General features: G+C 39.0%; 1 protein-coding gene and 1 long non-coding RNA gene across 16 annotated transcripts in view; one reads left to right on the forward strand and one right to left on the reverse strand.

Annotated features, from left to right (window-relative positions):
- Window positions 1-27,160, forward strand: part of TNIK (TRAF2 and NCK interacting kinase) — a 396,690-nt gene that overhangs the window by 354,395 nt on the left and 15,135 nt on the right. For 8 of the 10 annotated variants that reach the window (XM_021933792.2, XM_003894834.5, XM_003894833.5 and 5 more), the window contains 6 exons: window positions 7,623-7,752; window positions 14,147-14,308; window positions 16,400-16,511; window positions 17,316-17,486; window positions 19,238-19,381; window positions 22,087-22,221. In XM_021933792.2, coding sequence (XP_021789484.1) covers window positions 7,623-7,752; window positions 14,147-14,308; window positions 16,400-16,511; window positions 17,316-17,486; window positions 19,238-19,381; window positions 22,087-22,221 — 854 coding nt within the window. The remainder of the gene's footprint in view (window positions 1-7,622; window positions 7,753-14,146; window positions 14,309-16,399; window positions 16,512-17,315; window positions 17,487-19,237; window positions 19,382-22,086; window positions 22,222-27,160) is intronic. The other 2 variants (XM_009201370.4, XM_021933794.2) reach the window with 2 other exon arrangements.
- Window positions 1-27,160, reverse strand: part of LOC103882191 — a 116,869-nt gene that overhangs the window by 7,721 nt on the left and 81,988 nt on the right. Inside the window, exon 6 of one of the 6 annotated variants that reach the window (XR_002520154.2) lies at window positions 16,482-16,568. The exons of 4 other annotated variants lie outside the window; for them this stretch is intronic. This is a non-coding gene — a long non-coding RNA (uncharacterized LOC103882191). Of the gene's footprint in view, window positions 1-16,481; window positions 16,569-19,618; window positions 19,846-27,160 lie in introns of those variants that run through there. One more of the 6 variants, XR_004181969.1, reaches the window with a different exon arrangement.

Here is a 27,160-nt window from a genome sequence, read left to right on the forward strand (position 1 = left end):
TTTGGGGACTTGGGTTTTTGTTGGAGAATAGTTCTATAATTCTCTCTCTCTATGGACACATCACTTAGAATATGTAGCATTTTTGGACTGCATACACTTTATCCATTGCCAATGGATTGACTGTCCTTTGGTGACTCTTTCTTGGTTCTTTTCATCTCAAGGGCAAACAATATCGACAACCAGACCATTGATACGTGCCTTCCCCTCTAAAACTGAAAGACTGAAATCATGGGCAATGACATTTAGGAATCAAAATTAACAACAGAAAACATGTATTTCATTACCAACACTACCACCAACAAGCAAGGAGAAATGCACAAGCCAGTGTGCGTTACCATCCCAGCAAAAGAATCAGGACCCAGATAATCATGCAGAGAAAGTTCCAAAATATATCCCCGTTATGATTTTCTACTTTATTCCCTCCATGGCTTCTTTTACTTGATCCATTTTTCTGTGGTCTACATCTTTGCCACATACTTTCTGTCAGTCTCTTTGCAGTTTTCTTTTTATATATCTACATGTAATATTTATACCTACCTATATTTTCTTTAGTAATTGTAGTCTTTATTTTTCTTTCTCTTTTTTTTTAAGGTGAGGGGAAAGCTCTTTTTTTTTTTTTTTTCTTATTGGAGTGGATCCCATGAAAGAACCTGTTATCCCCTGTTGCTTCCCCAATTCCTCCACCTAGTAAACACAAGGTGTTTGTGCCCTGGTCTGCTACAACCTTGATAGAATGAGATGCTAATTTTTCCAACTTCACACTCCAATCACCTCTATTTCTTTGGCTCAGCTACTAGCATTGAATATCAGATCACACTCACTCTATGTAGAAAAGAAGCCATTTCAGGCCACAAATTATTGTCCAATTCAGCAGGGACTGGAGAGGCAGGGCTGGCCAGTCTAAAGGGAATGTCATCCACTGATTAACATCATTACATACAAGCAATTCTAAGAGGCAAATCTAATTATCATAGCTGAAAAATCCATACTGGTTATTTTGCTGTTGGTGACCCAGTTTTTGACAGCTGTAAATATGCTAAAATATGACATTTTGAAGCAAATTGCATTAAATTGCCTTTTTAAAAGTAAATAAAATTGTTCTAGAGGCAAAATCACTAATCCAGAACATTTCTGCAAAACATGCTGGCCCTTTTAGTTTTTGTCTTGACTCAGAATTGCTTAATTCTTCTGACAGATGTTTCCAACTCCTTTTAAGCATTGAGCATGCAAGTATCAGGAATTAAATCATGAAATGAATTTTAATCATGATATTAAAATATTGCTAAAACTCTATGTGTTAGCCACCTTGCTGAAGTCTTTGAGAAATCTGATAAGTTCATACTTGGATTTTGTCTTCCAAAAGTTTATATGCTAGTTGGAGAATGACAAAATTACACGTGGAAGAGTGCAGGCTAATATAAATATTTGGAGGAACAACCAAAGATGTTAATTAGCATTTGGGTTTTAGGTCCCCTATCATATTTTGCAAGGCTATTAATGGTGTTCACCCTCCTACCTTTAAAGGAAAATCTAGGACTTATTCCCCATTGCAGAAACACCCACCTTTCTAAAATTTCCTGAATAGACCATGCTGCACTTCTGTCTGGCATTTCCTGTTCCTTTAGAAATCACCTACTCACAGCCCCGCCTGCACAGGTAGAACCTGTCCCCTCTTCTGTGCTACCACTGTATCTTGTGTGTATTCCTGCATCTTCATGTACTGCCTTGAATCAGGATTGTTTATTATGTGTCTTTGTCTCCTTTTCTGGACTATGATATCTTTCAGGGTAAGGGTTACGCCTTACTCATCTCTCTTGCTCTTAACACATTGTATGGTATCTGGAATACAGTGGGTCTTCAGTGACTATAATTTACATTTAATTGCACTGATTTGAATTTGCAAGTTCTGACTTTGAAGAAGAGTTTATAGCCAATTCTATGCAAATAACTGTCAGCAAGATTAAAAATCTGAGGTAATATTAGAATCCCAAGCAGGGGGAAGAGTTAAAGTAAAGACACAGAAAGTTGACTTTGGTGGGAATGTATGGTGTATGGAATGGAGGGGAGTCTGGACTAGTGAAATCAGACCAAGAAATGTGCTCTTTATATGTAGCCACTGGAAACCATTGAATGTATCTTGAGTTCAGTGTTATATTTGAGGAAGATTATTTCAGCAAGGTGATTTGAAAAGGGAACAGACTAGAGACTGATAAAGCAATTCAGAGGCTCTATTACTATAATCTACATAAGAAATAATAAGCTGAGGCTATCATGGAATGCTGATAGTGGAGGCAAGACTTGACATGGTCCTTAAGGGATTGGTAAATTTTAGATAATTGGAAATGATCGTTAAAGAACATTTAAAATATGTGATTATATATGTGAGAAAATAAGGGTATGAAGGGTACAAATGTGTGTATGTTTACTTCAATTTGTAAATATATGTATTTTTATATTGCATATAAAATATATATAGTCTGTTCTACAATGTGATGGTTGCATGCCTGAGAAATTTCATACTATTAAAAGTTCATTATAAAACAATAGTTTATTTAGGAATTGAGTATTTGGGGGCCAGAGTGCCTCTTATATACATTCTTATTACCTTTATTTTCTTTTGTTAAGGTAAACCTCTATATTTTGTGCTATATATATTTAAAGCAGAAAACAAAAATACATTGTAGCACAGTTCCCACCATGAAGTAAACACAGAAAAGCTTCTCAGAAATGGAGCACCAGCCATTTGGACAAACAGCTGTGGTTTCCGATGTTTAAAACAATAGCTTTTTTCTATGCACTGTGCTGGTTTTGCATTTATTTTATAAGATATAACTTATGAGAGTGCATAAGTTTATATTCCCTAACTCACCAATTGCACTATTTCCCAATTCTGCATGTATAGAAAAATAATGAGTGGAGGGAAATACACCAAAATTATAGGAATGATTACCTCTGGGTAATATAATTATGGGAGATTTTTATTTTATGTATGTCCCCAATTAAATGATGGACATGGACTAGTTTATAATCAGGAAAAAAAAAAAAAGCTTTATAGAATAAAAAGAATGCAAGGAAAGGCATTTAATTTGATTTGCATCACATCAAGCAAGCCAAAGAGGCAACCTTCTGTATTAGTATCTTCCCTCAAATACCAGCACCTGCTCCAGAAGGGAAGATTTCGCCACTGTAAAATGACTCTTTTATTTCTCCTTTTTTCTATGCTGTACCCTTTGGAAGGAAGCCACTATGTACAGCCCACACTTGAGGAATGCGGAATCATGCTTCCCTCCTGTAGGGTAAAATAGCTACATAATTTATTTAGAATTCTTCTGCACTGATGTGCCTCCTCTAGTTATTTATTAATTTATTCCATCATTTATATCAGTATAGATTCGTGGATATAATACTTCTTTATTTTGCTGCTCAAATTTTCTAGTTTTGACCATTGGGAGCTCTTTCAATTAGCTCCTGTGCCTCTTCGACTGACATGCCACCACTTGTGTTTGGGTATTGTTGTGCATGTACATGTGTGTGCATCTGAACACTCTTTACTTTCTGACACTACAAGATGCTCCGATCCGGACTCATTTTGTATATTTCCTATGCCAGTCCTGGAATCAGCCACTTCTTCAGTAACCCTGATTCCTTTCATTGGATGATATTAGAAGCCAATATCTAGGCACCCAGTATGCTCATTACTACTACAATGTCACTTGTTTTAGGCCCTCTCAGCTAACACAGCAAGGAAATATGTGTGTGTTAGTCACAAGAACTGCTAATCCATGCCCCCATGCTTAACAACATGGCTTTCTCAACTTTTAAAGGATAACAGTTATCCAACGCCGGAGCCCTATCTATCACTCTCATTGCCACTTCCCTAACAGTACATTAACCCATGTATATACAAATATTTCTCTATGTAGCCATTTGTACCTATATTAAGCTAAATGTGAATTCATACTGACATCTCCAACTCTAATCCATCACAACAACATGGATCACTCTAACCTCTTCCACTTGCTTATTTGTAAATTCCCATTCCAACAGTCAGAAACCTGGCTTCTGCCATCAACCACTGTATTAGTCCATTTTCATACCTCTATGAAGACATACCTGAGAGTGTATAAAGCTATAAAGAAAAAGCAGTTTAATGGACTCACAGTTCCACATGGCTGGAGAGGCCTCACAATCATGGTAGAAGGTGAATGAGGAGCAAAGGCATGTCTTACATGGTGGCAGGCAAGAGAACATGTGCAGGGAAACTGCCCTTTATAAAACCATCAGATCTCATGAGACTTACTCACTATCACAAGAACAGCACAGGAAAAACCCACCTCCATAATTCAATTACCTCCCACCAGGTCCCTCCCATGTCATGGGGATTATGGAAGCTACAATTCAAGATGAGATTTGGGTAGGGACACAGCCACACCATATCAACCACCCATTTACTTAATTGTGCACATCCAGTATTTTTGTATAGCAATATCAAATTTGTTAACCTGTATTCTCATGGGAAACAGTTTTGTCAACTAGAATGTACAGTGTTTATGTGCAGTTCCTCTTGCCTTTAGTATTACAGACTCCACTCATTTCCAAGGTTACTTAGATCAATGCCTTTTTCCCGCATTTCTCCTCACTGAAGTTGTTCATACAATTGTAATATGGTGAGATTCTTTTATCATGGTTTTTAACATTCTTTCCTGGCAGCTTCTGATCTCAATGATTTTTTAAAATGTGTATACATTAACTCTTTCTCCTGTAAAGTTCTATGACATATCTGAATAGATTTTTTGTTATTCTATGATAACCACCCAATTATAAGAAAATTATTTTGGCACATCCTAGTGAATCCTATTTCATAAAATTACAAAATTTACCATTGATTGCTCAAGACATTTTAAATATGCAAATAATATCCTGGTAGCCAATTACTCATCAATTCACAGAAGAGCTATATTTCTACAATAAACCTGAATGAAATCTCTGTTAGATATTAAACAAAGCCCTTGACCCAAGATCTTCAGCGATTTAATAAACACTTATTATGTGCTACCTACATTCCAGGCACCATGCCTGGCACTGAAAATACCAACATTAATGAGATCTGATCATTGCAGGACTGTGTACTGAATGCAGTGGTAGAGATGCACAAAGGGCAATGTGGAGGGAGAGTGGAGAGCCACCTAAACCGTTCCAGTGAGGCTGGGATGGGTTTGGAGGTACCTGAACTATAGCTTAAAGAATGAGTTAGCCAGAAGGAGGCAGACAATAGAAAAGAATCTTCCAGGTAGAGAGGGCAGGCTAAAATCCCCAGGGATTTTCTAGCATAATGTGCATAGGAATTATAAGTTAAATGCTGGTAGAGTTAGAAGTTGGAGCAGGATTTTGTTAAAAAATTAGGTTAGTGAGACAGGCAAGAACCAGATAATGGACAGCGTGTAAGCCACAGTAAGGAGCTTCAAGTTTATCCTGTGGTTGATGGGAAGCTACTGAAGATTGAAAGTAGAAGAGTGACTCGCACTTGGTCAGATTTGTGTTTTGGAAGGCTCACTTTCGCAGCCGTGAGGAGTGGATATGAGGGGAAAGGACTGAAGATGGGGTGGCCAGCAAGAAAACTGTTACTCAGGTAACAGAGGAAGCAGGTCTGACTAGGACAGGAGAACTTGATTGTACAAGCATCAGCCTGGCAGATGCCACCAGGCCAGCTGAGCCCCTGACAATAGCAAAGAATCCCTGTCTGATAAAGAAGAAAAGTGGCTGCCCTCATGGAAGACTCTTGATAAATACTTCATTGATTTGTCAGCTTTATATCATTTTGTTCCAAATAAGTACTAAAGCACAAAGTAAGAAAGCAGAGAGAAAGAAGAGCAAGAAAAAAAAATGAAAGATACACACAAGATAAACAAATGAGTGAAGAAATGATATTTTGAAAACTATGATTTACCAATCTACCAAAATGCCAGGAATTCAATTTTTTTCCCCATGTCTCTGGAACACCATTAAAAGCTCCTTTATAGGAATGAAATGTTGAAAATGCAAATGCCTCTTTGGAATTTCTTCCCAAACACATCAGTTCTAGCCCATATTTAGATTCATTCAATCCACTGGTCCAGTTTAGTAATTGCAATGTAAGCTTCTTCACTATACATTTTATTGTCTGGACTCATCCTGTCATCTTTTCACCTGTTTGTTATGGATAAAAATCCTTGAAATACGTCTTTCTCTGCCCCGGAGACATCATAAATCTTGTGTATTTCTTGTTTCTTAGATGGAAGATTCCAGTAATTCTTTGGACTTACATAAGATCCAAGAGGCCAGAGATATTTTTAAATATATAAGTAACAATGAAAATAAAAGAACAAAATGATATAAGTTGCAATTAATATGCCTAGAGAGAAATAAGCCTTGATAACTTTCCTATTTTTAGAAAACCCACTTTAAAAGAGAGGCAGATGCTACAAAAGGAGAACAGCAAGTATCGCATTAACAACCAAAATCCTTCTTCCAGAAGCCATGTTGTACCAACCGCAACCTGTGGTTGACCTGCATGACCTGTGCGATTCTCAATTCCCCTGAGCTCCTAAATCAGAGAAATTCTGTGTCATGCAAATGAGGCACTCCTGATGAGAGGGAAGCTCACTATGGGCAGTCAGTCATCACTTTTTGAGCCCTGGCACTGTGCTGTGTGCTACAGGACACAGGAAACATCAGTCTGTGTTCTCAGGGAGTATGTTGAGATCCTGTTGCCTTCTCTCATTATACTGTAAACACGATAGCAAGAAAAGAACTGAAAATAAATATGCCACCATGCAGGATGATTACAGAGGCTGAATGTTGTTTAAGTTAAAGCCCCTAGTTTATGGATGCCCCAATAAGCCAGAATGTTCTTAGTAGATATTTCTTATTTATAGAAGCATAAAGCCCATGGATCTAATGATTATTTTTTGCATTCCTAGTAAGTGACAACTCTAGGCTGGGTACTGGGTAATAATAATGAGCAAAGAGACAAGGATTTTGCCCTCACAAGCAATGAGAGGGAAGGAGAAAGAATTCAAAAGATAATTGCAAATTGTGATGAGAACTATTAAGGAAAAAGGGTGAAGAGAAAAGGAGAGGGGCTGTTGGGATAAGACATAGGTGATAAAAGCAGACTTCTCACAGAAAGCATCATGTAGGATGAATGAGAGGGAACCAACCAAGGCCAGAGTGGAAAGAGCTTTCCAGACAGAGGGAACAGGATGTATAAAAACAGGTCAGGTTGTCTGCTGCTCAAAGAAGGAGGCGGGGGTCAGGGGAGATCATGCAGAGCCTGGTGACTCCTGGTGCCAACTTCAGTGTTTTTTCCATGTAAAGCCAAACACTTGCTCAGTCTGGCTACTGGGCAGAGAATAGGTCAAGAGGGGCTACTGCAAAAGTGGGGCCAGTCCAGACATCAGCAAACATTAAAATTAATATGAGATGTGCTTAAGACCACTGACATGTACACTTAAAATTGGTACAATGGTAAATTTTATGTTATTAAAATGTATATTTTACCATAACACGAATAATGAATATGGACAGGAAACAGATATTTCCTAAAGCTACATTGCCATGAATGTTGTTCCTTCTTATCTCAGACCAACAGGAGCTCCAGGGAGCAACGAGCAGTACAATGTGGGAATGGTGGGGACGCATGGGCTAGAGACCTCTCACGCAGACACTTTCAGTGGCAGTATTTCAAGAGAAGGAACCTTGATGATTAGAGAGGTAAGTTGGTATAAAACCTGTGTAGAGGAAATGCCATTTCTTAAGTGGTTTTTACATTAAAGCTTTCACAGAGAAAGTCTATGACATGTATTTTAAGTATGGGGAATTACTGGGGGAGGGAGGACCTGTGCTTCTAAATAGTTGAGTGATTTTAATTGTCTGCTGCCTTCTTTCCTGTATTCTTCTAAGCTTTGGCAGTGTGACTTAATTACATTAGTGCAAATTCTTCAGTAGGAAAGTAGGAGCTATGCAAATCAGAATATAGAATTTGGGCCTGAGGATATAAAATTGCAAACTCAGATGTTTCCTACAACAGGAAAACAGAAATGAATGATCTCTCTGAATAGCATCACTGGCCTTGTTATGTCTCTTCTGCCTATGGTTTTATCTTTGTGGATTTTGTATAAAAAATGCTCAATGGTTCTGAGAAATGATGATATCATCTTATCTAGTTAAATTAACATTAAAAGAACCATTAAGTTATTTTATTGAAAGAACAAAGAAATATGCAGATCTACTTTAAAAATGTACCTTGGCACTTTGGTTGAATTCTTTTTAAAACTCTAGGAACATCATTTCATTTTGGGGGTGGCACATGTTCCCTTTCATCTGTCCTTCTGACATGCAGTAACTCCCCACTGTGTTCATGCTAACCAGAAAGACCCTGACAAATTAAAATCAGTATTTTCTTCTTTTTCACTTCATCATCACCATGCAAGTTTGAGTGCAGATATTTACTTGAAAGGAAAGAAATGGCTGAGAACATTGGGCAAATGTTACCTGACCTCTCCCTGCATCCATCTATAAAATTTTATAAATAATAGCATACAACTTATAAGATGGTTGAGGATATTGAGTTAGTGAATTAAGCATTCAATAAATGTTAACCATTTTATTTTATTTCACTCTCTTCTCAGAAATGAATTCTCCTTTTACTTGTTATCACCATCCAGTCCTCCCTCTGAAACATAAACATATGTCATCTGTTTTTCCTCTTCAGCCAGGACAGAGTTGGGAAATTCTAATAGCAGACTTTGCTCTCCAGAAAGGCAAAGGGCATCTCACTTTTGTAAGAAAGAAAGGAACTGTAGTTTTGAGATGAATAAGGCCTTTGAAATAATAATTGGCAGTGGGGCTATAACTGAAAGACTAGTTCACAAAGCAACTTGCTAGAATTTCATTTTATGGCCTTGTTGAATCTTTCAAGTAGCCTTTAAAGGGTCCTTTCACATATGCCTGAAATGAAAAAATGGACTTGGCTGCTGAAATTGACACTGTGTAGTGCTGGTATATAAATCTCTTAATGTGGTTAATGGATAATTTCAATGGAAGTGTAGAAGGTTTCTATCCCTATAACTTACCACTTAGGAAAACATGAGGGAGAATGTTCTGGAGTGAGTTGCTGTTTGACTCCTGATAAAAGGACTCCGATTTCTAATGTGGCTTAAAATTTGCTTGAGTCTTTACGACATGGTAAATAACTCCAAGTAGACATTTGGAGCCACATTTTCAGTTCATTGCCAGCCACATCCAAATGGCTCCATGTTATTTATAGCACTCCAGTATTCTATGACCACAACCTGTCACTTTGAAAATAGCATTTGCAGCCGGGCACGGTGGCTCATGCCTGTAATACCAGCACTTTGGGAGGCCGAGGTGGGCGGACCACAAGGTCAGGAGATTGAGACCATCCTGGCTAACAAAGTGAAACCCCATCTCTACTAAAAATACAAAAAATTAGCCAGGCGTGGTGGCGGGCACCTGTAGTCCCAGCTACTCGGGAGGCTGAGGCAGGAGAATGGCGTGAACCCGGGAGGAGGAGGCTGCAGTGAGTGGAGATCATGCCACTGCACTCCAGCCTGGGCAACAGAGCGAGACTCTGTCTTAAAAAAAAAGAAAAAGAAAGAAAGAAAATAGCATTTGCCAGTGTCTTATAGGAATTTGATCTATTAAGGAACCCAAAATCTGTTTGTCCTCTCAATTTCCAATTCTGCCTTCCTCAAATGTGGGTTTTTTAAATAACAAACTGTATTAGTTGCGGTTCTCCAGAGACACAGAATATTTACATATATATATACAGAGAGAGAGAGACTGCTTTATTTTATCTTTTTATTTTATTTTATTTTATTTTTTTGGAGACAGAGTCTTGCTCTGTCCCCCAGGCTGGAGTACAGTGGTGCAATCTTGTCTCACTGCAACCTCCGCCTCCCAGGTTCAAGCAATTCCCCTGCCTCAGCCTCCCGAGTAGCTGGGACTACAGGCACATGCCCAGCTAAATTTTTGTATTTTAGTAGAGACGGGGTTTCACTGTGTTGCCCAGGCTGGTCTCAAACTCCTGAGCTCAGACAATCCGCCCCCCCTTGACCTCCCAAAATGCTGGGATTACAGGTGTGAGTCACCACGCCCAGCCGAGAGACTGCTTTATTGTGAGGATGTAGCCTATATGATATGGAGGCTGAGAAGTCCCATGATCTGCTGTCTGCAAGCTGGAGACCCAGGGAAGCTGTTGGTGTAAATCCCAGTTGGAAGCTGGGTGAAGATGAGATGAAATGTCCCACTTCAACCAGTGCAGAAGAAAAAGAGGGAGAAAATTCCTTCTTCTTCTGCCTTTTGTTTTGTTCGGGCCTCCAGCAGATTAGATGATGCCTGTCCAACTTGGAAAGGGCAATCTACTTCACTGAGTCCAGCAACTAAATGCGAACTGCATCCAGAGACACTTACAGATACACCAGAAAAAATGTTTAACCTAGGCACCCCATGGCCTAGTCAAGTTGACACATAAAAGTAACCATCATCAAACCTTGAGCTGAAAATTACCAAAAATACATGTTTAAACAAGATAAATGCAGGTTAAAGTTTATCCCTAACAAAGTAAGAACATAAAATAAAAACTCATTGTAATAAGATTTAGCTTATACGGTGCTATTAGTACGTTTCTCCAGGATGAACTATAGGAGGACTCACACAACTTGTCACTGTCATGGAGTGGACTAGATGGTTCTGTAAGAAGATACTGCTCTAACACTCATGATCTTGTCAGATGCACAAATTTCCCCTTGTAGTGCATACCCGTACCCCTGTGGTTCTACCTATCCCTATCCTAGAGCCCCACAGGACCACTTTTTACTCACTTCTAGAATATACCACACCAGCTGTGAGCTGCCATTTGTGAATGGAAGCTCATCTGCTGGAAGAGGTATTTTGCATTCTCCACTGCTGCCCACACTTCACCAAGCAGGTCCCTGTTCTCAATCTTCTTTATTTCCTACAAGCCTCTACTGGGACTCCATGGACCTTCATCCACAGCACCTTCCTGGTATCAGCTGATATCTCTTCAGTGTTGATCCTCCTCACTGAACCAGAACACTAGCTTGTCATCATGAAGGCTCTTATGGTTACAAGTAATGAGTAAAAGAACCCACCTAATACAGAGTAAGCAAAAAAAAAAAAAAAAAAATTAAGTGGGGAGAGGGTAGGTATCAGAAATAGAGGAGTACAGGAAGATTTAGGGTGTTTCATGGAAGGAACCCAAAGGTAAAAGTGAGCTGAGCCTCTTTGAAGGACTGGGACAGACAAGAGCTCAGACAGCTTCTCATGTGCAGGTCTCTGGCTCTTTTGCTGCCTGTCTCTCCTTACCCTAATCTCTGCTTTCTTCCACTTTCTCCTTTGTTCTTTTCTCTCTTCATAGAGGAGCTTTCTCTCCCTCTGCGTGCTCCTGCTCTCACTTCTCCACTTCCTCCATTGAAAGATATTCACCACATCCCCGTTCAGCTGCCAGCAGAAACTGACCCATGTCTCTAGGGCTTAATATTGAATTCCAGTGGGAATCTGGTCCCTCTTGGCTCAGGCATCCACCCCTGATTCAATCAGCTGTGACCAGGAGTAGGCCCCTAATACAACAGTGCAGCCCAGAGCACCTGGGCTCTGCCACAGGACAGCTAGGTTCAAACCACTTAGAACCCTGTCACTCAGGGCAAGATAACTGATGGAATGTCATATATAAAGTGTTTAGCGCAGTACTTGGCATGTGTTGGTACATGGAACATCTTTGTGCCAATCCCCACAGGAATGGTGAGAGATAAAGATGAGATATTATTGAGGTTCTCTTACTGAGGTTCTTAAGGGTGTTGCACATCTGTCTTTGTGTTTCCAGTGCAGTACTTGGCACACAGAAAGTGTTTAATAAGGTGCTGGTGGAGTGAACAAAAAGGTGATGACTCAGAAGTGGGCGGATTCAGAGCATACTACAGGATTCCTTTAAGCTTCTCACCACCTGAGCCACTTCCCTTTGTTAGCCTCTCTGAGTCTTTCTTTGATAACCAGTGTGTCTGCATCAGTTTTTTGCTTGAGAAGGAGTGCTGCTGATACAAGAGAAGCCAAAAATTTCTAAAGAGATGACATGTGGTTTATGCTAAAGAGAAGTTTGAGGAAAATGTTTAAAAGCTTTTCAGTATTTGAACAGAAGTTAAAGGAGAAACTGCCCAGTACACATAAAATAGCACACAATAAGATGTATTAGGACTGAACTTCCTAAATGTCATTTAGAAAAGGAAATGCTCAACTCTGAGAATAGGCACTAATACACGCTACTGATGGCCACTGTGACAAAATGAATCCAGAAAATAACCCTCTCCAGGACAGCCGTAGTCCAGGAGCAGGTTGCCAAGAAACATAGAGGACACTAGGCTTTCCAGTTATCTCTCAAACTTCCTGAAACATCAATTACATGCACCATTACAGGAGCTTGGGAGTCTGTTTCATCTAAACAGGAAAAAAAGAAAAAAAGAAGTGCCTCCTTTCACTTCCAGCCAGAGGCAGGTGCAGAGCTGTAATTGTAAATCCATGACAAGCTCCAGAAATAAAAAGCCAGACTGGTGAGATGGTCAAAGAAACAGCATGAAACCTTGCACATGCCAGCCCCCAAGAGGGTAGGGAATGTGCTTGCTTTGTTCCCAGCTGTTCCATGTTCAGTAGAATGCTTTACATTTAGTAGGAACTAAAAAATTTTGGGTCAATGAATGAATGAAAGAAAAGGCAGAGAGGGAAATCATTACTTAATCAGATCTGCTCTAAGAATCCTCAATGAGCCAGTTGCAGAAAAGTTAAAAAGTGCAACACTAGTCAGGCCTACAATGTGGGCACTGGCTTTTGGAAACCAGAGTTGTCTTTTAATCCTGCCTTTCCTCCCTGGGATTTTTTGGCAGAGACTGCTCTCCAGAGCAATGGCTTCCAAACTTGTTAGGTCATGTAATCCTATCAGTAAAAACTATAAGAGCATCTCACCTAATACAGTGTATTTATTCACAAATCATACATTTTTTCTACTGCACTAACATTATGTACATTATAAAATACCTTTGGCCAGGCAAGGTGGTTCACACCTGTAATCCCAGCACTTTGGGAGGCCAAGGCGGGCAGATCACAAGGTCAGGAGTTCAATACCAGCCTGACCAACATGGTGAAACCCCATCTCTACTAAAAATACAAAAATTAGCCAGGCGTGGTGGCACGTGCGTGTAATCCCAGCTACTCAGGAGGCTGAGGCAGGAGAACTGCTTGAACCTGGGATACAGAGGTTGCAGTGAGCCGAGATCATGCCACTGCACTCCAGCCTCGGTGACAGAGCGAGACTCCATCTCAAAAAAAAAAAAAACTTTAAAGGACGTTAAAAAGGGTTACTAGAAGTGATGTTTCAAATGCTTTGCTAGTTATGATGACTTTATTTTGTTACTGCCTACATCACAAAGCACCATAGTTCTTTATTGAGACATTAAACATTTATGTAGATAGTAGTTGTAAATCCATATTTTCAAATAGTATTCTAGATCATGTCAATATGTTTGGAACTCCTGTCACATCTGATTAGTTAATCATTGTTTTGACCTTGTGAATGACAAAGAGCCCCGTGAGTTAAGTATGGTCTCTGCACTTTCTTGGAGTACTCCACACACACTGCTTCTTTTCAACAACATTTTAGGTCATTTCTCTGTTGTGTGGGTTTGTTTCATTATAACCTGGTAATATGATCTGTAAATATAATTAAGTGGCAGGTACATACAGCACAAGCACTACAAAAGAGTTTACAAGTGTGGGCCTGCTCAGTCCCTCCCTTTTGTAGCGTCTCCCTCTGTACATGGGACCCCATGCCATATGTGACCACTGTCTATACCTCATGCAGGAACGTAAGGCTTCAGGCTCAATCGATAAACCAAATATTGGCAAAGCTTACTTTCTTTTTTGTTTTCTTAAGTAAAATAGAAATTTGAATATCACCTTCTTGCACCCTAGCGGGTCTATTTGGAGCCCCGTATGCCTATGCTGTGTAAGGGCTGATGTCACTCTTTGACCTTTCTCCCCCCCTCTCTAACTCCTCTCACATGCTGTGCTCCCTCAGACGTCTGGAGAGAAGCGATCTGGCCACAGTGACAGCAATGGCTTTGCTGGCCACATCAACCTCCCTGACCTGGTGCAGCAGAGCCATTCTCCAGCTGGAACCCCAACTGAGGGACTGGGGCGCGTCTCAACCCATTCCCAGGAGATGGACTCTGGGACTGAAGTAGGTGCTGGGCAACAGCTGGCATGACAGTTCTGCTCTCCTTCCTGGGGTTCTAAAACCATGATCTCTTCAAGAATGAGGCTTCGCCAAGCTCCTTGAAACTTGTTTGGTTGGTTTCTACTATAGAGCTGCCTGTGCAGGTACTCAAATGGAGAAATCATGGAAGCAGAACAGTGAAAAGTTCTCAGATATCATCTGAACCAATACTTGTTTCTCCAGATGAGTATACTAGGTTCATAGAGGGTTGAGTGACTTGTCCAAGACACACGGCTGGTTTGTGACAGATCTAAGACCAGAACTGGAAACTTCAGGCTATATAGATTTCAAGGACAACAGTTGAGGTTTATATTTGCATTAATTTAGTCAAACTAAGTATGACTTAAATAAAACAGTTTAAATGATTTATGAAAAATAAAATTTAATAAATAGATAAGTTCTTAAAGTGTTCATCTTCATAAATTCAAAATTGTGTGAGAATGAAGAAACTAGGTATTACCTTTCCTGTATAGAAACAGTCCCAGGAAAAAGTCTGAATAAACACAATCTGCAGGTAGTGCCCATAGACACTGATGACTGACACCAGTTGGATGAGTTCACAGTGTGTGGTCATGTTTCATTAATAGTCTTGTCAATCACACGTAAGGTCCTAAATGTGTTTATAAAGCACATGTACTGTTATTTTTGACATTGTCCACACACTAAGTTTTTATGATGCACCCTTTGAATTATAAAGTTATAGAGTAGATGAGCTTTGCATACCCCAAGGAAAAGAACACAGTGGTATATTGCAAAGCACAGCATCTTATTGTAACTTCATGCTGTGTGGGCATTTTCTGCCTGAACACCTCTCTTGGTGCAAAGGAGGACCCCATAAGATTGAACCCTGGTTCAAATTCTGCTGCTACCCCAGCTCTATGTGGAAATGTTACCGCCTGCCCTACCTCTTTCACAGACATCTTCTAAAGATCAAAAGTGAACATGTATGTGAAAGTGATCTATTTGGTAGGGGGAATTCTACCTTGAGGAGGATGAAATGGTTTTGGTTTCATAGGATGGAGAGAAAAATCTTGAATTAAATCAGATTAGATCTTTGTGGTTTTCTCCTTACATGTTTAGAGGTCTTGGATGGTGGTTTTATTTTTAAATAAAACTCTAAAAGTAAAACTAAAGTGAAACAACCTTTAGTTAAAGATATTTATCCAAAAAAGATGTGCTTATTATGTTGAATACAGATGTGTTTGTGATGTGAAAGGACAAGAAGGAATGGACATGACTGACATTGTAGCTTATTCAGCAAAACTCAGATTTAGAATATTGTGACATGAAACCCTGATATTGAGTTTACTGTTCCCTCGTTTACTTCTGACATCATGTTTTCATGGTGCCATTCAAGCCCAAGATTCCTTTTTTAAAGTAAGCCTTCAAGGTACATTGCTCACAAACCTAATATACTCATAAAGTCCCTAAATAATGACGTAAATGTAGTTATTCTTTTAAAGAAACTATCATGGGAATGAAATATCTTCAATTCCAGCATAAAATCATCCCTGAATTAAGGATTTTAAAGCTTTTGGAGCCAACACCAATTCGCTTGCATTGCCAGGCCAGAGTAGAAGAGCTCAAAGCTCTCCTTCCCAAGAGAAAGTCCCTTGGGTTGACTCTGTGTTCAGGATAAAGTGCTGCTGTGGAGGCTTCCTTACTTAGTTTTTTGCCAATTGTGTCAGCCTTTCATATTGATCATGTGGTCAATATAGGAGATTGCTTTTACTGAAAGGGAGAGGTAAGCTCTGTCACAACAGTGATCTTACAGACTTTAAGGTACCACATGTGGTCCAAAATGTAATTTTCTCACTGCAATTCTTGCAGTCTGATAATTAACGAAGTCCTACAAATGCACAATGGCTAGTGCATAACCAATACCGGAAGAAGCTAGAGACAGGCATGTACTAACTAGGGCGCTAGAATGTGAACACCTGAATACCCTGAAGAATCTGTGATCATTTTATAGCCCAAGCACAGTATAGTATTGTTAGCATTGTTTATTCCTGCAGTATTTATCTGCTCTTCTTAATCTTCTTGTTTATTGATTAGTATGGCATGGGGAGCAGCACCAAAGCCTCATTCACCCCTTTTGTGGACCCCAGAGTATACCAGACATCTCCCACTGATGAAGATGAAGAAGATGAGGAATCATCAGCCGCAGGTAAGCAAGAAGGGCTCAGTGTTTTAAAAACAGCTTTGTCTTCATTTCTGGTATGACCTGATAAGGAAATTAATCCTCAGTTCAGTAGTTAAGCCGATTACTGCTTAGGTCCTGTCTTAAAAGGAAGACTTTTAAAAATTATTATTTCTGTAGGACTCCTAAAACAAATTTATTACTTTCCATTTTTTTTTCCCATCTCTTCTATTTCATTTCTGGCAGACCCAGGGGGACATAGGGACCCTAGGAAAAGCTGTTCTTCAGTGATCTCTGAACATAACCAAATGTTTCCCCAAAACAATTTCTGGGTACAATGTTTTACACATATTAGGCACTTAATAAGTACATGGTACATTGTGTTGACTTCTAGGTGTGTGCGTCCCACCACAAAGATCTGGCTGATTTAAAGGAGAATCTTGCTTTCTAATCTTTTTCAAGTAATTGATCATCAAAGTCAGCTTAGGACAGTTTTTCAATTGATAATCTGGAATTTTAAAAAGTAGATCTTTTTTGCCCATATTACAAGAGTGGGGATGGTATATTTAATTTGGGACTTTCTAAACTCTGCAAGTAGTGTTTATAAGCCTATTTTGCCAATGAATAAAAGATTGCTTTGATGAATGAGTTATACTTTATTCTACTAAAACAAAAAAAAAGTGTAAAATAAGGAGAGTTTCAGAGTTTCCTTGCCTTTACTATAATTCAAACCAAACAAGGAGAAATCATAGTGTTTTGAAGCCCCATCTCCACATCTCCATAGGTTATCTTTTAAGATGCCACTGACTTCTCTGATTCTTTTTCTCAAAGCTCTGTTTACTAGCGAACTTCTTAGGCAAGAACAGGCCAAACTCAATGAAGCAAGAAAAATTTCCGTGGTAAACGTAAACCCAACCAACATTCGGCCTCACAGTGACACACCAGAAATCAGAAAATACAAGAAACGATTCAACTCAGAAATACTTTGTGCAGCTCTGTGGGGTACGTTGGTGCTTTTTTTTAAGAAAAAAAAAAAAACACTCATTAATGAACTGACCCTCAAACATTAAAAGCCTGTGGATCTTGTCATCAAAAGAACACTGGTTGAATCATGGGTATTAGAGTCCTAACTTGGGACTATCTTGACCTCAGGAGAGACCAAAAGGAGTTTTATATGTTGAAATAGCTGATACTCTACTAGCCAGGATGACGAGATTAGATTCAGAGCAACCTTGTCACACAATAGTGATAGGCTAAAGCCAAGAAGAGAACTAGCTACCACTTAATACAATAAGTGGGCAAGGCAAAGTCTATAATCTGATCAGAGGTGATTTGTGTCTGGCACTTCGTGATATACCCCATGTTCATTCTCCGTGATCCATACCACATCCTGCAAGGGGAATACAAGCATAAATAATGGCATAAATTTTTATTTCAAGCTGAAAAATCAGCCCAGAGTATTTTGTGAATTACACAAGGTCATAACCCTAGCAATAACAAGATAAAACTTGAAAAGAACAACAACTAATTTAATGAACATTCCCTTTTAGTTTAAAGCATCAGTCTGCGTTTCTTGTGAAAAAGATCTGCAGGTTTTAGCGGACCTCGAACTCAGGAGAGGCATGATGAGATTCTATCAAAACCTTTGTTTGTGTTACTATAAACATCTCATACAGATTAAGGAAGGACATGTCCCCTATGTACCCATTGAAAATACTAGGGTTGGATTGGGGAACCATAATTTTAAAAGGCTGAAAGCATTTGAGATGTTAGTGGGGAAGAGTGTGAAGCCTAGGAACCATTTCATGATAGAGGCTCTGTCCTCTGGAGAAGAGACAGAAGAGAACAAGATAGCCACATTTAATACTGAAAGGATTAATATGTGGACAAAAAAGCAGACATTTGTGTTGATCAGAAGATAGAAGTACAAGAAGTAAGAGAAGTTAGAGAGTTACATGTTCATGGATAAAGTACAGTGCACAATGAGCCTCTCAATGTATGTGTGTGTTGAGGGGTGGATGATAAATTTCCCTAGCAATAAATTTTTAGGATTACAACTACCCAGACAAAACCACTTACCTGCCTGTACTTCTGTAATAGGGATTACTGCATGGGTGTTGGGCTGCACTAGATTTAGAGACCTGAGAAGTCCCTTAAAGTGAGTATGTCTGTGACTCTCCAGCTATTAACACTTCTCTTGAATGGGTTTATCATTTCCCTAAAAAAGACCAGAAACTTGAGGGCATGGGGCATAAGATAGTTACATTTTGGTTCAAGAAGGAGGAAGGGCCTTTCTTCCAATGGAGTATGGAAATGGAAATTGCACTGTATGTTGAAGGTGGGTAGGCTAGAATCACTGCATAAGGGTGGGGTGAACCTTGGGGACGAAGAGAAGTAGATTTATAGGGAGATCCAAGAAAGAAGTGGTTTTTCTAGGAAGGGAATAAAGGCAAATTGTGCTAGCTTCACATCTGTGCCTAAGGCTCCTATTGACAAGGATTCTGTGCATTAGGCAGTAAATAATTAGATGTATGAATGCTGCTAACACTTTATAAAAGAAAACTGTAATTTCATTACCAGAAGTACAATGATTTAATTATTATGTCAGAACTTCTACACTCATTAGTTTATGTTTACCTACTTGCCCATTAGTGTATATTTACAAGTCAGTTTCTTAGATTTTATAGGGACTCTTGATGCAGAAGATTAAAGTTCGTGAAAAGTCAGTCTTAGGGTGCTTCTTAAATTTACAGGTGTAAACCTTCTGGTGGGGACTGAAAATGGCCTGATGCTTTTGGACCGAAGTGGGCAAGGCAAAGTCTATAATCTGATCAACCGGAGGCGATTTCAGCAGATGGATGTGCTAGAGGGACTGAATGTCCTTGTGACAATTTCAGGTATGTTACTAAGATGATGAGTCCCCCAGGTCCATACAGCAGGAAAGGGGTCCACCTCATTTCTGCAGAAACAGTTAGCTCTGCCCTTCCCAGCTAACAAACAAGACAGTGAAGTATAGCAGTATAGCCAGAGTGAGGTTGCCCACATTTTTTAACACTGGGTATTCTGACCTCCAAAAAAAGGTCTCTCACCTCTGCATTAAATCTGAATTAGGCAGAGACACACCACAAAGGCTATATATTTATAGCTCTTTATCTCTGTCAGGACTCAGCAAGGATCTTCGGATGTTTTTAAGGTTTTTGCACTCCAGTTATCACCACATACACACAGAATATCAAAATGCAGGCTTCCAAGAGGGACATTTAGTAAGCAGAAATTTCTCTGGTCTCTTCCCTTAAAAATTCTCTTGCTTATAGTCCACTGATGTTTTGGCAGGTGCAGCTGGCACACTGGATGATCAAGTCTACAAAAAGATTTGAGTGTGAGAATCATTACTGCTATGCTCTGTAGCTTTCTGATTCCCAAAAAGAGCCTTAAATAGGAAAAAAAAAAAAAAAAAAAAAAGATGGAGACTAAAGTGAAGGCCTTGTAACAAGTTAAAAATGCAGCCTAAAAGAGGGCAGTTTTGTTGAAAGTTTTTCTTTTTTCTTTTTGGTGTTTGAAGGAATTTAACAAGTAACACCCGTCACTTCCCCTCCCATTCCATCTAGTATGGAACCAGCTTGCTACTGCACTTTATAACCACCTGGGGAAATGTGAAAATCCAGAGTCAGAATCTCTGGGGTGGGGTTTAGGCATCAGGAGCTTTCAAAGTTTCTGACGTGTTTCCATTGTGCAGCCAAGTTTGAGAACATGGATTTATGCTCAGCCATTGTTTCATGAAGAGACAACACAGGGATACTGGTTTGAACTTTGAGGAAAGTTCAGCTGTACTTCCATTTTGACAAAATGCTTTTGCTTGTCACTAAACTTCCTCTTTCTTTTACCTTTCCACTGAATGCTCAGTTTCATCTCTTTTTATTCTCCCCAAATAAGGTTAACCAGGTAAATTCCTTTTGTATTACCATTTGAGTTTAATCCCATGTAGTCTTTTGTTCTGGTTCATTGCTTTCCTGATTGCTATACTACCAAATCAAAATTAAAACTGCATATCTGCCAGTCACCTACTAAAAGTGGAAATGCAACCAGAAAATTCACATTCAGGCTTCATTATGTTGTTAGTGGCACATCTTCATTCTTAACAGTATAAGCATTTCCTTTTCTCATGAGGCACAGATAGGGAAAGTAGAAAATGAAAATAGGAGCAAAAGATTCTTGAACTAACATTGGATTCATATTGGCATAGAAAGGAAGAAACACTGGCTCTTGTGTCCATCCTAGCTACTGTGATCAATGTGGATTCTAGGCCTTTGGTTACAAAATTGAATATTGACCACACCATGATTCCCTTAGTTTAGGTGATGAATGCGCTCTCCTGTCAAATGCATGTGGAATGCTTTACTAAGTTCTCTTCTGCTGGTATATATTCATCTATAAAATATAAAACATTTTTTTGGGAGAGGCCAAGGCGGGCGGATCATTTGAGGTCAGGAATTCCAGACCAGCCTGGCCAACATGGTGGAACCCCATCTCTACTAAAAATACAAAAATTAGCTGGGCGTGCTGCGGGGACACCTGTAATCCTAGCTATTTGGGAGGCTGAGGCAAGAGAATCACTTGAACCCGGGAGGCAGAGGTTGCAGTGAGCCGAGATCGCGCCACTGGACTCCGGCCCTGGTGACAAATGTGAAACTCTTGTCTCAAAAATAAATAAATAAAACATTTTTAAAGCCTAAGATAAAGAAAAATAAGTATCCAAAAAACAAAACCCATAGATCTAAATTTATCATTAGTCAGCAAGAGTCATCCCAATGGACATTTTATCTGGTGCAAATAATCTAATGGAGTATATCAAGTTTTGCTACTTGTGTACTCTTCAATATTGTCTAGATATTTTTTTATCATCCCATGAATTTTTTATTCCAAGATCACTTTACCAAAGGGAACTTTAAGTTTTCAAGTTCACATTCTTTTTTTCCTTTTCTATTTTTGTTCAGTATTCCTTTCAGTGACTTCAGCACCATAAACTTGTCCAGTATAATTTCTGAACCCATATTATCCTCTTGTTTGCTTTTAAAATAACTTTGTTAGTTAAGTGAAACAAAACTACTACCAGTTGTCATCTTTAGTAGAAGAGGCAAATAAGAGGGTCTTCATTAACATCTGTTACTAGGTTATACAGTGAAGGAAAGTCAGGTGCCAAAATGCCCAGTTGTCAATACTTCTTCATGTGATTGATCTAGAATGTTCTGGAACTCTGATCAACCACTGTTGAAGAGTTAACTCTTACTAAGTTCAGCAGACACTGCTTTGCATTGGGAAGAGAGAATAAGAGCAGCATGCTTAAGTAAGAAACCACCTGAAGATAAAGACATTATAATTTTGTGATGTGTCTAAAATACTTAGAGCTACTTTAACCATAAGTTCTGGCAGAAACACCACTTTAATGACAAAGTGCTGGAGACACTGATTATTAGGCCTTCAAACACACACACACACACACACACACACACACACACACACACACATAAAAATAAAAGGAGGTGGGGAAGGACAGAGTGAGAGCTATCAGCGATTTGAAATTAAACCTCTGTTATTTCAACAGGAAAGAAGAATAAGCTACGAGTTTACTATCTTTCATGGTTAAGAAACAGAATACTACATAATGACCCAGAAGTAGAAAAGAAACAAGGATGGATCACTGTTGGGGACTTGGAAGGCTGTATACATTATAAAGTTGGTAAGTCTCAAGACATGGAATTGTAAGTTTGGTCTGTTGACTCAATCAGACATATTCAGTTAGGTTTCACTTAGTCTTTTCTATCAGATTGATGATGCATGTGTGACCAGCCTCAGATGTTGCTGGAACCTTCAGCATTATTTTTTAAAAGCCAGATTGATGAAATTGAAAGAGTGTATTCAGAATTAAGTCCTAGGCTTCAGTTTGAATATTTATATCTACTTTCTTCCAAAGACTCATTAAAATGACAAGAATAAAAATGCCATAAGGCTATGAGGACAGTGGGACCAAGAGAAGAGAATTTCTCAGTGAATTTGAAAGAGTAGCTGAGTGACTGGAAAAAGACCTAGAATACCAGGAAATTCTGAATTCTGAAGCTGCAGTGAGGAAAATGATCAAAATCAATCCAACAGAACCCGGAGAAGCCCAGGAACTAAGGCCCCAGGGGAATCTGAGGTGGAAGTGGAGGTGTAAGGTGGGACTGAAAATAGAATTGTTAGAAAATTCATGAGCAGCAAGTCTTCTAGAACCCAGTCTCCACCTCTGAGCAGTTAGGCCACTACCTTCCTCTGCTGCAACAGAAGATGAAAGGTTTGCATGGCCAATCTGATGCTGGGAATGCCTGTGAAAATACACACACATACACATCCCTCTAGCCCCTATTTAGCTCCCAAATAGCTATGCCTACACTCCCGAGGAAGAGAATGAAAGAAGTGTCTTGGAGAAAGTAAATGGCCAGAAAGAAAGATGTACAGGTACTAACATTTGAAATGCCATGAAAAAAGCTTGCTGCCTAACTACCCTGAAGTGAAGCCCAGCAGTTGATAAGCCCGTCTATACCAAGGAGTGGAGAAATTCACAAATATGAAGGAAACCTAAACAAACAGAAAGAAAGGACATTAGAAGAAACAGGGATAATGAGGAGTGGAAGAAAATGTAAAAAGAAAGAAAGGAAGGAAGCAAGAAACTATAATAGCTTTACAGAGATTAGAAAACTTCTTTCTATAAAACAAGAAAAGGGCTGTTAAAAAAAAAAAAAGTAGAGCAAAGTAGGGGGGAGTCATTTAGAGACCAAGAAAAAATTAAACTAAAAGGTATCGGCAGAAATAAAAAATGTAATAAAAGTGTTAGAAGAAAAGAAATTCTCCTAAAGAGTAGAATAAAAAGCAAAGCAGAGAAAATATAAGAAATAAAAAGATCAATCCAAGTGGTTCAAAATCTAAGTAATGTGAGTTTTAGAAAATAAGAAATGAAAGGAGAGGAAAGTATTGAAGAAAGAATACAAGAAAGGTATCTAGAACTAAAAGCCTTGAAATCCCATATTAAAAGGATTTCCTGAGTGTCCAGGATACTGAATGAAAGACAGACTCACAAAAAGACATATCAACATGATATTTCAATACCTGGGAAATGAGAAGGTCCTCAAAACTGGCAAAGCTGTCATAATATAAGTAAATAAATAACAAACAGTTTACATACAATAGACCCAGAATAAGAGTGGCCTGGGACATCTCAGCAGCAATATAGAAGCTTAAAAGACAATACAGCAAGGCCTTCCAAATTGCCGATAAAATTATTTCCAACCGGTATTTTATAGCCCTCCTGTGTTAAGAGTTAAGGAGATACATATATGTGTGAGTGTGTATGTATGTATATGTGTATATACATTTACATATACATAGAGATTATAAGGAATTGTTTCACATGACTATACTGTAGAGGCTGAAAAGTCTCAAGATTTTCAGTCAGCAAGCTGATTCAAACCCAAGAGAGCCAAGGGTCTAAGTCCAGTTCAAATCTGAAGGCCTAAGAACCAGAAGAGCTGATGGTGTTCCACTATGAGCACTGGCAGGCTCAAGACCCAAGAAATGCTGATGCTTCAGTCCAAGTCTGAAGGCCAGAAAAGACTGATGTCCTAGCTCAACCAAGCAGGAAGACTCAGCCTTTTTGTTCTAGTCTGGTCTCCAAATGATTGCCTAAGGCTCACCCACATTGGGGAGGGCAGTCTACTTTATGAATTCTACTGATTCAAATGTTATTCTCATCCAGAAATACCCTCACAGACACACCCAAAATAATGTTTGACCAAATACCTGGGCACCCTGTGGCCCGGTCAAATTCACATGAAATTAACCATCAGACCATCAAGACATCAGTCAATTTTGAGTGCAAAAGAAAGACATTTTCAGTCATGCAGTTCTCAGAAATTTATATTTCATGCGCCGTTTCTCAGGAAGCAAATGGAGGATGTGTTCCACCAAAATAAATAACTAAACCTAGTAGTCCAGGAAGATGAAGAAAATACCCAGAATGATGGTGAAGGGAACCTGGGGTGACAAGTCTGCCACAGGCCTGGAAAGAAATAAGTCCTGGCAGAGTGCGACAATGCAGGGTTCCAGGAAAGATGCCTCCAAGAAAAATAAAATGGTATAAATAGATGACCTACTGCGTTTGACCATGTTGAAGGGCATTTATTAGCAGAAAGTTTACATATGCTTAGAGACAGATACATAGAAAACAAGGAAGTAAAAAAAACAAAAAATAAGGGGAAACAAGAAAGGAAATGTAACCATGGTATACTACATACCTCAGTTGTGAATAATAATAATTTTAACACTTAATATTGATTTAACCAAAAATTTAAAACATAGCTATACTTAGAGTTTACAGGAGTAAATTGTGTGTACATATGTATAAGAAAGAAAGAGAAGAAGCTAGAGAGAGAAGGAAATGATACAAGAAATTAAATCCTTTCCATACTACGAAGTCAGTAAATAATGTCTGTGACTGAAAAAAAAATCAGGAAATAACATTATAATCATGTTATTTGGAAATCTGGAAACAAATTGCTGAAAAAGTAGTTGAAAGAGTTGCAAGTGGTTGTTTTTAGGGAGCAGGAATCAGCAGGGAGGCAGGGACTTGGTTTTCATAAGCCCTGTAGAATTATTTGGCTTTTTAAAATAGGTACCTGTAAGACTTGTTCAATCCATAGCTGACAAAAATAAGAAAATGTGTGGAGGCTTTTGAAATGTGTACTAGATAAAATACATTAATTATTTAACATAAAGAATGACAATAAAGGCGCGGCGGAGGAACTTTAGACACCTTCAGTTCAAAGGAGTCCATGATGTGGTCTCAGAAAAGAATGAGACACATTTGAAATTTTAACCAGTCAAGTGGGTTCAATCATGTGTGATGACATAATGTCGGTTGAAATCTAATCAAGTGTATTAAATACAGAATGTGAAAACAGAAGGGGCATGCTATAAAGAAGAGCTCAGAAAGCAAGAACTTCCGTGTGTCATATTCTGCCAGCTAGAAAGGGGACTCTATTTTGAAGCAGAGTCTCCACCTGCCTTTTCTCTAATTTCATTCCAGGCGACCTTCCCAGATAACCTTGACACAGTACTAGGAAGTGTTGGGGCTGGCTAGTGAACTTGAAGGTTTGCTGCCTGGGAAGGACATGTTCCTCACTTCATAACATGCCATTCACAGTTTTACAAAGGAAAAAAAAAAAGCCCCTGACGTTACAACACAGATTGTATTGATAAGTATAAAAGCAGCCTTTGGGTGGGGCACTGTGGCTCACACCTGCAATCCCAGCACTTTGGGAGGCCGAAGCAGGTGGATCATGAGGTCAGGTATTCGAGACCAGCCTGGCCCACATAGTGAAATCCTGCCTTTACCTAAAAATACAAAAAGTTAGCCAGGCATGGTGGCGGGCACTTGTAATCCCAGCTACTCGGGAGGCTGAGGCAGGAGAATCACTTGAACCTGGGAGGTGGAGGTTGCAGTGAGCCAAGATGGCGCCACTGCACTCTAGCCTGGGCAACAGTGCGAGACTCCATCTCAAAGAAAAAAAAAGCAGCTTTTGGAAAAAAATAAACATTTAATGTCTGTAAACGTATGTGGCCACAGCCACATCTACATCTCGCCAGCACTTAGCACACAGCCAGGCCCAGGGAAATCAGTTAAGAAGTATTTGTTTTAAAGAAAGGAATGGATGTTCAAAGGACACAGCATTATTCACAAAGCAGACCACATGTGGAAATATTTTTCTGTAGCAGGCTGGGCGGCAGTGCAAGCTATTTGCTCCACTGTACATTTTTGTTCAGGAATCAGAATTATTTGGTACTTTCTAATAGGATATCCTGGAATTCTAACCTTTTCTTATCCTCAATCTGATAATTTGGCAAAGTATAAAACATACATCCCATCATTCTCACACCAAGTAGAATTCAGATTCATATGCATATTTGGTTTTCTTTTGAAAGTAGTGAGCTTCTTTCTTTGAGATCAGGTCATGTTTTCAGGGAAAAGCAATAGAAACCGTTTCAAAGCTGTTTCCTTTTGAGTATTTTGCCTTTATTACTTGGCATTTGTTAGTCCAAAAATTTCTAGTGATCAAATTTTGTGTCCATAAACTAATACTGTATGATTACAGAGCAATAAAATTCATTGCAGGAAATAATGTAAAATTTCTGAATATTATCTCTTGCATATACCTGACAAGTGTTTTTCAAAAACATCAGGCTACAGGAATCCTATTTGACCTGCACATCTGCTGTTGGCCCTTCTAACATTGTTGATGTCTTCCTTCTAATCATTGCCGTCCTAACATTAGTAGGCTGATCTATATCCACACATCTAAAGTGAAATTTAACCAGGGAGCAATATCTGGTAATTCTCTATAAGAAAACTTGAGACCAGCTTAATTTTCAGAAACACTGTTTGCCTTAGTTATCCAAAGAACCACTTGCAGTTTCCACTTTGCTTCCCCTGTGAAATTCCAGCCACAACAGCCCTGACATCTTCTTGTAGCACGTGATTATTCTGCTATGTTCAAATTATTGTGAAATTTTAAAAATACAAAATGAGAATAAAAAAGAAAAGTAAATTGTATATCCAAGAGCCATTTAAAATATTTCTTGATTTATCT

Source organism: Papio anubis, chromosome 2 (assembly GCF_008728515.1).
Source record: "Papio anubis isolate 15944 chromosome 2, Panubis1.0, whole genome shotgun sequence".
Taxonomy (NCBI): domain Eukaryota; kingdom Metazoa; phylum Chordata; class Mammalia; order Primates; family Cercopithecidae; genus Papio; species Papio anubis.